This window comes from Athene cunicularia, assembly GCF_003259725.1.
Source record: "Athene cunicularia isolate RWA chromosome 1 unlocalized genomic scaffold, athCun1 chr1_part2, whole genome shotgun sequence".
Classification (NCBI taxonomy): Eukaryota; Metazoa; Chordata; class Aves; order Strigiformes; family Strigidae; genus Athene; species Athene cunicularia.
The window spans coordinates 23,653,203-23,665,268 of record NW_020799092.1 but is presented as its reverse complement, the minus strand read 5'-3'; the positions used below and the strand labels follow the sequence as shown (position 1 = coordinate 23,665,268).

The following is a 12,066-nucleotide window of genomic DNA, read 5'->3' as shown; positions in this document are numbered from 1 at the left end:
TTATTTTTTCTCTATGCATGTGCTAATAAATAAAAGATGGCCAGCACAGCAGCCCATCACCACACTGGCACAGTAACTGATGTAATAATACCCCTGATGAAGGACGTTAACTCCGAGAGGGTTTGCAGCCATTGCCTGTCTGTATAACCACCGAGTTCCAGCTTGAGAAATAGAAGCCAGAAAGCTATTGAGATCGACTGTCATCAAATGGCTCAAACAGGCAATTTAGTTAGGGGAGTGATAATCTACCAGGCTTCAAGTAAGGAATACTGAAAATTATTTATTAACAAAACCAGATTTTAAGATTCAAAAGGCAGGGTGGCAGAGAGGAGAAACCCAGTTCCAAATGGGTCAATACATATATTTATTTGTTAGAGTAATTTAAAAGTGATATTTTCTTGCAGCAGCAAACAGTTCTAAGGGAAATATCACACGCTTAAAACCACCCATATCGTATGAGCCTTCAAACCCTTATTTTCCAATTGATGTTTGTGTGGATATAGATCAAAACTGAAAAGACCTTTAGGAGGGCAGTCCTATTCCTGGTCGTTTCTATATTCAGGGCCCTTCAGAAGGAAAAAGCCAACATACTGCATCCAGCCAGCTAAGCATGAGTTATCAGCTAAAGAATGGTGATTAACACAGAGCTTTGAATCAGATACTTCTAGATACTAAACTCTCTTTCTCCTCTGTATCTATATTTTTTCCACCAGGGCACTCAGTAGCAACATGCAGTCTCTTAGATATTCTACAGGGAATGCCGAGGCTTGTAAAACCAGAGTAATTTAAATATTTGTAAAAGTCAGATATGAGAATAATCAGTTTGTCATGAATGCAGAGACTTAGATAGAGGTTACACTGCCTTCCCAGGTCTTGAGAGAGTTTGTCTTTCAGACACCTTGGTACCACAAAGAACTGAGCAAAGAAGTTCTCTCAAGTTCAAAGCACAGTTCAGGATGGTGCCTTTAGTTCAGAAGAGTCCTGTGTGGCTTTGAGCAAAGGTTGTTCAAGAAGCCAGTTTCCCTTTCTAGGCCATGCCTTGGCAATTGGAGCTCATTAGTGTGTCTGAGGGCATGGTTCCAAGTTTTAAGTGCGTAGGAGCACATAAGTGAACAGGTTCATTTTCTCATTAGATTTTTGTGGTACTAGCAAAGGACTTCATTATTTGCAAAGGATATTCCTTATTTTCCCACTTAACAAAGAACTCCTTACCTCTTTTCCCTGTTGATCTCAGTTGCATATGGCTTGTTAAGTGACAAGCACTTGCCTTTGCAAAGGAGGCACAGTTTACAAAAAGTAAATGAGAGGAGTAAAATAACTCAAGAACAAGGCGGTAAGTCAGGATCAAAAAAGGTGATGAAGCTGTGTTGAGTCTGATGACAATTACTTTGTTTGGGCTTTTCAGTTGTGCGGACACAATTGTGTATTCCTTCCAGGTGGACAAGTTTTATCAAATGAAGAGATGAAATAATTGAAAGAGAACTGGCAGCTCCAGTGCTGGAGCCAGAAACACTCTTCAAGCTTGGTTGTTTTGTTTATATATATATATATTTTTTTTAATGAAATGTAAAGCCTTAGCAAGGCACAGAGCCAAATTGGTACTAACGTTCCCATGGAAAAGGTATTGAAAGCTGTTTGCTGCTAGGAAGATGGATACATGTCTCTTCAATTTATGTATTTACTTAGTTGTGCAGTTGGCCATCTGAATTCCTTTTGGTCTCTGAAATGATGTTGTATAGTATGTAAAAAATAGCCCAGTATTCTGACAGAAATTCCATTGGTTACCTAGAAATGAGTAAAAGTAGGAGCCTGTCTTTACACAGAGGCATAACACTATATTAATTCTACAAAGAACTGCTGTTTGCAGTGCATAAAATATCCACTTTAAAAAGCGTTAGCTCCTTCACAAGTCTTTAGACGGGGACCAAAACAGACAAGAGTGTTCAGAACAAAATATTCTGGATTAGTCTGTATTTGAGCACGTCAATGGCGAGGTTCCCTTCCAAGGTGGAGGAGCAGAGTCCCTGTCGACTACTGCAGTTAACAGTTCATAGCAAACCAACCTCACTTCACAAAGAGGGATCGGCACATTTCCTGAGCTTGCACCCTCCACACATAACAAATCCAGATCTACTGGCTCTTGTGTGGATTTCTCGTTAGATGGAAAAAAAGAAGGGAGATTTTACCTAACACTAAGAGCAAAAAGTGTTGGAAAACAAGTATCAGAGTTTTTCATGACTTACTGAAGATGGTGGAAAAGTTTTCATTGAACTAAAGTTAGACTTTTGCAGTTTTTGGGGTTTTTTTTTGTTTTGTTTTGTTTTTTTCCTAGTTTTTCTTTTTGCCACAGTAGTTTTCTGCAAAATGCACCACACGTGCAAGGACTGTTAGGAATTGTCAAATGTAGGAGCCTGATAGAGGTGAGGTTGCCACAACTCCATGGCCCCAGGTCCAGGCAACAGTGAGGCTGAGCACGTATCCCAATAGGCACACACACAAACACGTGTATACAACACACACACACACACACACACACACACACACACACATTCTTTACATACAGAGGAACTCAGTACTCTGGCAAATACAAAAAGCATTCACATTCTTCTCCACATCTCCTCTCTGGCTAATCAGGATGAAGGTCCTTACTGGTCTTAGGCACTTGCTCTGTCCAGGAACTGGTCTTACATCCCTGCTAACTTAGACTCATGGGCCCTATGACCTGTGGTCCAACTCCACTTATGCCTTCATGCGCACACAACCACGCAGAACAAAGTTCATCACCCAGCACAAGTAGTTAGAAAAAGAGTTTAATGAGAAGACAGGACAGACCGCAGTGATCAAACATAGGTCAAGGTGAGACAAAAGCATGGACCAGCAGCTGTTCAACATGAAACTAGCCGCCTTTATGCCTTTATCCATCCATTTTTCCACTCTTGTTCTTCAAAATACCTTAATCTATCTCTTCCCCCACTTTTGGTCCGTCCCCTAAAAATCCCATGAAAAGTCAGTCTTGTAGAATCCTGAAATGTTCTTCCCTAGAATTGCACAAGGAGTCCCACATAGTCCTGAAGGCAGTGACCCACCTCAGTCTGTAAGGTGATTTGGAGAGCTGTTCCCACTGACTCATCTTGAAGGGCATCATCCCAAGACACTGAGATGTCTCTTCTGTGTCAGTCCCAGGAAGAGCCAGGTCAGGGTGCTCTGTTTCTCCAGTGAAGTTATTGGGGTTCCCACGTGTGTCATCTTTTTTCCTGTGTGCCTGCTTGCCCAGTGTACCACTGAACTATCTTTAAAGGGAGAGTTATCTAACCCAGAAGGCAGATGTTAGGTGGCAAGATGGCTTTAAACCAAAGCAGTTACTTTAAAAGAAACATGAGGGAAACTCTGCTCTTCAGTGGAATTTTAGGGCTGCAGTGTGATAGAGGCACATAGATCTACAATAATTACTCTAAGGAGACCCACCTAATTTTCTTGCTAGGGATATTACCATAATGACATCTCACTAACAGCAATTACAGTAATTGTCAGCACTGCCAAACACTTTTTTCTATTTTTTTTTTTTATTTTTATTTAACTTGGTAGGTGTGGAAGTGGAATGCCGACCAGTAAGTACCAGACTGCAGTATAAAAATATCAACGGATGTGTGGCTGAAAAGGAGGTGCCTATTTCTCATTGTGAGGTAAATAACAAAAGCAACCAGCCTCCCACCCCTCACCTCCCTGCCAAGACCTGTCCTTAGTATTAGTGAAGCTGATTTTCAGATCTGAGTCCACCTTTAAGCACACATACCTGTCTTCAGGCTCTGAAACTGATTTATGAAAGTGTAAATAGTTATTTAGATGCATGATACTTTAACAGACATTTACACTTGAGCGCTATGATTTACTTCTGTGCTCTATAAGCTCTGGGACCCCTCTATTAGTCTGCGTAATAATCTGTTGTGTTCTTCATGTCTTGTGCGTTTCTTCCATAATCAGATTTAAAGTATAATTTCCTGCACGTCACTGCTTACACCTTATAGAGCAACTTCCATTTGGAAGAGGGGCATGGCTTCCCTTCTGGATGTTCCCGTCTCTCTGAGATGGCATTCTATTCCCAGACTAGGTTATGGCAGGACAACTGCTCAAGCTGAGACAACCACATTTCATGCAAGGATTGCATACCGCCCTCGTACACAATCCAAACTAAGGCATACAAGGATGGCAGTCAAGAAGACGGCTTGCGCCCAGCCCCTTGACTATTCCCTTTAGTTAAGACAGTAGGCAAAATGAGTGTTTCTTTCCCATGGCTACTAAGCAAAGAATCAGAACAGCAAGAAGTATAAAGAGCATACATGCCCAGGCTTTTCAGATAGCTGCTTGGTGAAGGCCCTTCATTAGCTGCAGAAGTCTTAATGAGTGGGAGCTTTAAGAACAACAATACAACTACCTACCTTTCATTAAAAAAAATAATTATTGACCGCTTGTCCTGTCCACAAAGTCATAATCAGTTCTTTAGCCATAAAGTCATATGGATTGAAGTTTCCTCTGCAAAAGTACAGATTTTACTTTGTGAAACTGGCCATATACTGAGTAAACTAAATACTTCTGCTATGGCTGGTATTGAGTATAGTTTTTCCAAAGTCCTCCCTGATAATGTTATGAGGGTTTTTTTTTTTTTTTGTATTAATCTCAGAAATAAGAGCTCAGAGCCACAAAAAAGAAATGGGCTCTGACAGTTTCGTGTGGGACCATTTCTTTTTATATCATGAAAGCATATAGCTACAGGCATTGACAGCTTGGTCTGAATTAATAAAGTGGACAGGCAAGTAGAACGAGGAAAAATAGCAACCAGCAGAACAACGGATGTGTGGCTTGCAACATGTGGGTTAAAGCACTTTCTGAATGCATGACCTCATACAGCTGAGATGATAACCATGTGTGCTTAGAAGCAACAACCCTGGGCATTACTTACGATATTTTAATTTTAGGCTTTTTGTGTGTGACCAGTTCCTTTACCTGTCCTTTGCCATGCTTATGCTGATGAGACCGGCACCCCACACTCTGTTATCAGATACCCGTTTCTGAGTTTGTGGTTTACAGCAGAGCACAGAACTCCAGGCACACACTCATCCGTGGATGTTTTGAAGGGAAGAACCTGGATTCTGACTGCACCGAGTCCTGGCACTGTTCAAACTTGGTATCTCTTCTTTCCGTTTAGGGCAAGTGCAGAAGCAATACCAGATACTCTGTTCAGACAGGGAAGTGGGAAGACCTGTGCAGCTGCTGTAGAGCCACTCAGACAACCATGGTCACGATCCCCCTCCAGTGTGCCAATGGGACAGTGGTGCAGTATTACATCCCTTCTGCCTCTCAGTGTGAATGCTATTCTCGGAAGTGTACAGACTGACTATTTCCAAGAAGCCCAGTTGTTTAATCTTAAGTGTTATGATGGAGGAACTTTACAGTGCAACCCTCGTTTTCTCTCTGTAGACTATTTTATCCATTAGAATCCTGACTAACTAATTGTATCAACACAGCAAGCAATAAAACTTACTAGCACAACAGAGCATTTTCTGATTGTTCTTGGGGTGGTTTATAGAAGAGATAGTGCAGCTTGTATTGTTCCCCTTCATCTTCACCATGGAAAATAAGCCACATTATTGGAAAAAAAAACAACAAACAAACAACCCCCCCCCCAAAAAAAAAAAAATCAAACCCACAACACAGTAACGGAAACAGTTGCTTCTACTTAAAGAACATATCACAAAGCACTTAGCATTGTCTTCAGAGATATTACACTTGCATTCCTTACTTCAGACCTTAGTGACACACTGTGGACTTTTTAGGTTTTGGGTCTTCTTTTTCCCCAGTCAGGGTTACAGTAATTATGGCGTAAGACTTCATAGCAGGGTGATGTTCTTAGTACACAAGCAGTACTGGTTATGGCTTGGGCAACCAAATGTCTTTCTGCAATGCATATATATGTTCCTCTTGAAGCTGAATGCAAAGAAATTGCATGCTGGGGATAGGGTGTGTAACTTCTACAAGTCCTCCATACCTGTGAACGGCGCTGACGGACGGCTCTTACTTATTTACTTCAGCACTTCCACAGAGCAACTTGAAGACAACGGTCCTCAGTGATCGCCCTTCTTTCCAGGTACTAACCTTCATCTGTTGCATTAGCTACAAAAGCTATTCAAATGCAGAATTGTCAATGGCAGGTTTAATTTGGTTACTGTTACCAGGGGTAAATTTAGCAGGATTTAAATTCCACTTGGTCTGATCCAAAGATATTCCAGAGGGTTGTTGAATCTGGTAGAATCTAGTGCCAGTCAAACAGTTCACTGGGAAGTACTAATTTCTCAAAAATATGAAAGAGGGAAAACTGTTCATCCCATTTGCATTTTTGAAAGACAAAAAATATTTAAAGATCTCAGTGAATGAACCTTGTGTTTTTTTTTGTTTTGTTTTGGTTTTTTGTTTTTTTTTTTTTTTTTTTTTTTTTTTTTTAATATATATTAATAAGATATAGGAGGTATATTGGGTGGGGGAAAAAAAAAAGGCAACCCCAAACTTTCCATATGTTTGTGATGGATTCACTAAGGCTTAGCAATAGGTTATGGGTGAAAAAAAAAAAAAATCATAGTTTCTCCAGCTCTAGCAGAAGTGTTCTTGAACTAATGAAAAGCATATATAAAAGTTCTGAAGGGTAAGAGTACTCCTGACAGCCTAACAGAAATGATCGGGAAATCAGGTTATCCTTGCACAGCTTTTAGGTTGGCATCTCTAGAAATGGAAAGCGTTTCAGAGGACATTTCCTTCCTGGGTCATGGACCCCTGGGGAGGAAATTTTTGAGATGAAGAGCTATTGCTCCTCACATGAATGCCACTGTCACATGATTAAATGGGTCAAAACACTTCCCCATCTTTATGAATGTTTCCCTTTGGGTGCAAACAAAAACTCCCTCTGTGCTTTCAACTAAAAAGGCAAGTTACATTCCTTTTTGAGAAGAAACAGGTAGATTCCCGCTGCTTCTCTTTTGCCATTTAGCTGTGAATTCAACACGTATTGAATTGTAGCCCCTTTTTTCTCTTATTATTCATTCAGGACATCCTCTGTTGCTGGACAGTGCTATGAGAAGTGCAGGCCTTCTAGGCATCTCTGTTTCTCCTGCTATTGGACCACACGAACCCCAGGGATAGAAAACAAGTTTTAGTTAGCACCAGCCTCACTTACTGCAGTAAATCTCTGTCACCAGTTTTCGTCCATCGTTGTACTGGTTCCTTGTTGTAGCTGGCTCTGGCTGTTAAGCTCCCTGACAGATGGATTTGGGTCACTCAGTTAATCAACTGCATAGCAGCTCATCTGAAGCTGCAAATAAGCAACTCCTGGAACAGCAGCCTGCAACATCAGAGAGGATGAGAGAAAAGGAGTGGATAAGGGGTAAAAGGCAATGTCTTCCTCTTTACCATTGCTGGACTGCCCCTTGGTTTCCATTGTTGACTTCATCCTACTGACCTTTCTTAGCTCATGAGAGCTGACAGGGTTGCAGCCTAAGGCTTCGTGGCTGCAGAAGGTCTTCTGATCAGATAATTGTATGAGTCAGGCACCAGCCTATCGTCATGGGTAGGACACACAGGAGCATCCACAGGGGCAGAGATGGAGCCACGGTTTTCTAGAACTTCTGAAAAGCAGACACACCCCGTATTTTCCACCAGCAAGGGATAGACAGATCTGTGCAACAAAAAGGCAAGCATTCCTGCTTTCATCTCTTCTCCCTCAATTAACAAGAAAAAAAATTGTGGATCCAAGTGTCTCAAGAGAGAAATGTATTAAAATAAAGGTATTGGTTTTCAGACTAGAGCAATTAGTATTTTTTCCTAAGGAGGTCCAGGTTATTTATTGGAAAACTGCTTGGTTATAGGATCAAACTCATAGCTGAGGTAGATCACTGTAATGGGATAAACAAAACTGTATTAAGACTTTACACTAGTTCAAGAGTATGTCCAAACTATGTGGCTTTCCTTCAGCTTTCTTGGTTGCAATTTTGCTTCCAGGCATCCATGACAGTATATGGACTAAAGTGGGTGAGCAATACATCTGATGAGAACTTGCTGTTTTTTCTTAGAGAATAGAGTGCTGTGGACTTCTGTATGGTCTATATGTAATTATTCAGGCCTGACTAGTACCTATATATTCCAAGAAAAGACAAGGACCTGTTGTGCTCAAGGCCAAAAGGAACTTTTTCCTTGAAAACCCTGTCATAGAAACAGACAAGCGGGAAAGAGCAAGAGAAAGAGAAAATTATGTCTCCTTTAACAGACAGAGAAGGTACCTAAATTTTTGGCCTTGGCCTGCTGGCATGAGACTCATGTTTTCAGGCAGCCTGTCCCAGAAGAGCTGTCGTTTGTCTAAGGCTCTAGTGATACCAGTAAGGCAATGGGCTGGGACTTCCTCCGTGCAGGGTTCAATTGCCTTTCACACAGCCCAGTTTCATTTAGTGCAACTCTGATATTTTCAGAAGCATTCTTTCCTAGCAGAAGTGAAGAACATAATCAAGCCTCTAAGCGAAGCTTAGTAGAGTAGGCCTTAGTAGAGAGCTGTTTACTCTAAGGGTAGTATTGTGCCAGCGCATCAGACAACACTGTACGTCAGACTGCTCCATGGACATTAACCAGCAGAATCCAGGCTCTGAGGAACATTGTTTTTCAACCTGTACATACTGCTTGCGAGTCTTGATGGTTTTGAGCTGCCTTAGCTGTTGCCTTTCTGCCAATGATTCAGAACGTGTCCCACTGCTTCAGAAGACTGGTTGGACTGTTGAGCATGCTGCAGGATAGATTTACAGGAACGTTACATGGATCTGGGGAGGAGTCTTATATAACTTCATTATTAAAAGCATCTAATCTCTCTGCTAACTTTTACAGACTTGCAAGTACCATTTCTCCACAGCAGGTGAAACACAATCTGGTATATTGATATTATTTGTTGATATTATCAACTTACATCATACCCAGGTACCTCAAGAAACATGGTGATGCCAAGATATGATTTTCTCCACTGGAAAGTGTCCTTAAAAGTAGACTACAGACCCAGTTCCATTCTAACCAGCTGGATATTGCTTCCTATCATGTTGCCTCCTGTGTATATTATTTATTACCTGAGCTAACTGTATTACCTGTAATAGACCCATTGTTATGGTTTATAGGAGCTAGTAATTTGAACCCGTGCAGGCAGAGGTTTGTGTCCACAGGGATCGCAGCAGGACCTGGCTCTACATTCCTATACTATTCCAAAATTACTGGGTATGCCTTTCTGGTTTAGCATTTGGTTGGTGTGGCATATAATGTGGATATAAAATAACATAATTTTCAGCAAGTTTCCATTCCCCCTCTCCCAGAGATAAGTGTTTTAAAAAAGCAGTGGGTTTGCTCACTATCCAGGGAGCAGATTAATATAGATATAAAACATCAAGGCAAAAACCAGTTCAACAGTTGCTTCCTTTGGAGTGTTCTCAAGCTACCAGGAGCTCTATGTGATTGCACCATTGCCCTGTACCAAGCAAGTGTGAACAACATTGAGATCCGTGCAACTGTGGATATTTGAGCAGAGTGATCGAGCAAAGTGCAATTCGTTTGTTGAAATGGATGGGGTCGTTACGCAATTAAAAAAAAATTACATGTGTATTACCTCAAAACTCTTATACATGAGCTATTGTGCAAGCAAAAGGCTGTAAGCTAGAGAATTTACACACAGTGACTGAGAAAACCTTTAATTTTTAAAAATTTCTGTTTTCTATTATTTTTTAGATTAATCGGCCCAGAAGCTAAAGCATCTGGGTTGTTCCCTGCCCGAAGGCAGTTTCTAACTGCAGTTCTGAGATTAACGTAAGATACTACTAGAGTAAGAAGTAGTATTTGATACCTGTTGATACATCCCTTAGAAATTAGAAAATGCCATTTCAAAGGAGTGACTAAGAGTGGAGTGATTTAACTTTTCCTATTTGAAGACATCATTCTGTATGAATACTAAAGCTAAGTGTTAAAACATATTCTTTAACGTACTCATCTCCTCTGTATGCACAAAGAAAAAGTAATCATTACTTTTCCCCTTTTGTCAGGGGTAAGTTGTAGCGCAGAAAAGTTTGACTGATGTGTATAAAGCTGTTCAAGGTGGAGTCTGGACTCTTCCTTTTAAGTAAAATCAGGCGTATAACATTAGTGTAGGTTATACATAAAATTCCTCCTGTGGCACTTCAGTTGAGCTGAAGTAAACAGATGAACAGAGTTATCTAATTTAGTCTAATTCTCTTTGGTCTGCCTATAGCTATTTCGTTAAAAGGGCAACTGCCTAGTGACAATTTGTCCAGAATTTAAAGCATCATGTGTACTTCTTCATCTTGCTGGAAACCTTTCACAGCACCTAGCCCAAGTTTTGGGACACGATGGTCACACTGCTCCCCGTATAAACTCAGTATCTTTGACAGTTTAGCCACAGTGCATCAGTACTTCGTGATATAGACAACTGGCACTCTCGCACACAATGCACTGCCCTACTTCACAAGCTTGCAGAAACACTGTACTTTATTCAGTCATTGAATAAATCCATTTACCTCTCTCACACTAGAGAATCTGTCGCGCTGTCATAAATAGGCTAAAAGGAGAAAAAGATTTGAACTCCAAATAATTACGCCTCTGTCCAGTTATCACTAGCAAATAAAAGTCCTTTCTCAGGCGGTATTAGTCAACAACTTTTCTTCCCAATACATAGCTTAGACTGTAAATTTGAAAGCTAAGCAGGATCTATCACCTGTTCTGATTAGACAGCTGATTACAAGATAATCCCCTGAATATTTCATGCAGGAATGACAGTGCTGTATCCAGGCAGTAAGGTAACTTGAGTATTTGAGATAGAGCCTTATAAAAAGGTTTCTGTACTTACCTCCTACCTGGAAACACTGTAAAGCTTTGCAGATATAGGCACTCTTCCCCACAGAAACCACTTCCAAGGCAGTCTAATCCTTGAATAATGTTTTTTTGGATGGAGCTGGCTCTGTTGTAGAGCCCTGGTTTTGTGTTAGCTTTTTTTCTTCCTTTCTTCCACTCCCTCTCCACTGCCCTCTGGGAAGTTAGGACAAATTATGCCTGTTGAGATGTTGCTTGTTGAGGCATTATAGAGCATGAAAACAAGATGCTAAAGTTCCAGCAGAGAATTGCCATGGCATCTCAGGTCATGGGAATTTTGCCTTTTTCCTTCTCTTTTCTCCATGATGGTAATCACCAAAACAGAAGATCTTGCTAATTAGCTTCAGTCTGTGGTTTGCTTAAAGCAGGATCAAGCCGGGATGGAAATAGCTGCTAGGGCTGTTCACTACTTAAGCCAGTGCAGAGGCGGATTGTGCTCACAATCAGCATAGCCACATCCTATTAGCACTGATGCAACATCCAGCCAAACCTCCGGGCAACATGGAAACACACACACCAGGTAAGTTTTTTCTCTGCTTCATTGTTAATTGCTGCCTATGAAGTTGAATAGATGGAAAAGGGGGTGGTGAACAGAGAAAGAAATACTTTGAAAGGACTTTTGTGTCTTCTTTCAGGGCATTTTCAAAATAACAAATTAAAAAAAAAGAAAAATCTGTGGCCCAGGTTACGTACAGACAATGTGCAGCAGTGAGCCTCCAATCCCCACACGCAAGGAACGAATCTGCTCAGTGCATAAAACGTTTGTGTTTGAGTTCTCTGTACAATTTTAGAATAACATTCAGTGCTGATATTGTGTCACTATTACTTTACTGCTACAGTCGAAAGCTCTGTGGTTGTTTCCACATTATCTCATTGTTTCTGGGGCCATAGCTCTGCTGTGAACTCTGAACTATCAGGCATCTCACTGAATCCTGCTATTTCTGTGCTCTCCCATCCAGTTCCCTTCCTAAAATTATTTGTTTAGCAGACCACAGTGTGCAAAGAGCCATTAGATTTAATGCCTACTGCTGATCTTTGTTGAGTTATTTCAGCATCCTTTTTCTATCTCAGGCCCTTTACTGTTGGAGTTAGTCCTGAGATATACTTTATGTCAGA

The 12,066-nt window shown here is 40.9% G+C and overlaps 2 protein-coding genes and 1 long non-coding RNA gene across 3 annotated transcripts in view; 2 read left to right on the top strand and 1 right to left on the bottom strand.

Annotated features, from left to right (window-relative positions):
* VWF (von Willebrand factor) overlaps window positions 1-5,703 on the top strand; it is a 147,194-nt gene extending 141,491 nt beyond the window's left edge. Inside the window, exons 52-53 of the mRNA XM_026867575.1 lie at window positions 3,586-3,683; window positions 5,204-5,703. Of these exons, the coding sequence (XP_026723376.1) occupies window positions 3,586-3,683; window positions 5,204-5,392 (287 nt within the window). The 3' untranslated portion in view covers window positions 5,393-5,703. The remainder of the gene's footprint in view (window positions 1-3,585; window positions 3,684-5,203) is intronic.
* A 797-nt stretch (window positions 5,704-6,500) lies between these two features.
* On the bottom strand, window positions 6,501-11,042 carry LOC113487486. Its single transcript, XR_003399802.1, has 3 exons — window positions 10,928-11,042; window positions 7,505-8,815; window positions 6,501-7,387 (listed from the first exon to the last, which is right to left on the bottom strand). It is a non-coding gene; the product is annotated as an uncharacterized LOC113487486 (long non-coding RNA).
* Window positions 11,043-11,314: 272 nt separating this feature from the next.
* ANO2 (anoctamin 2) overlaps window positions 11,315-12,066 on the top strand; it is a 192,591-nt gene continuing 191,839 nt past the window's right edge. The window contains exon 1 of the mRNA XM_026862090.1: window positions 11,315-11,470. Within this exon, the coding sequence (XP_026717891.1) occupies window positions 11,422-11,470 (49 nt within the window). The 5' untranslated portion in view covers window positions 11,315-11,421. The remainder of the gene's footprint in view (window positions 11,471-12,066) is intronic.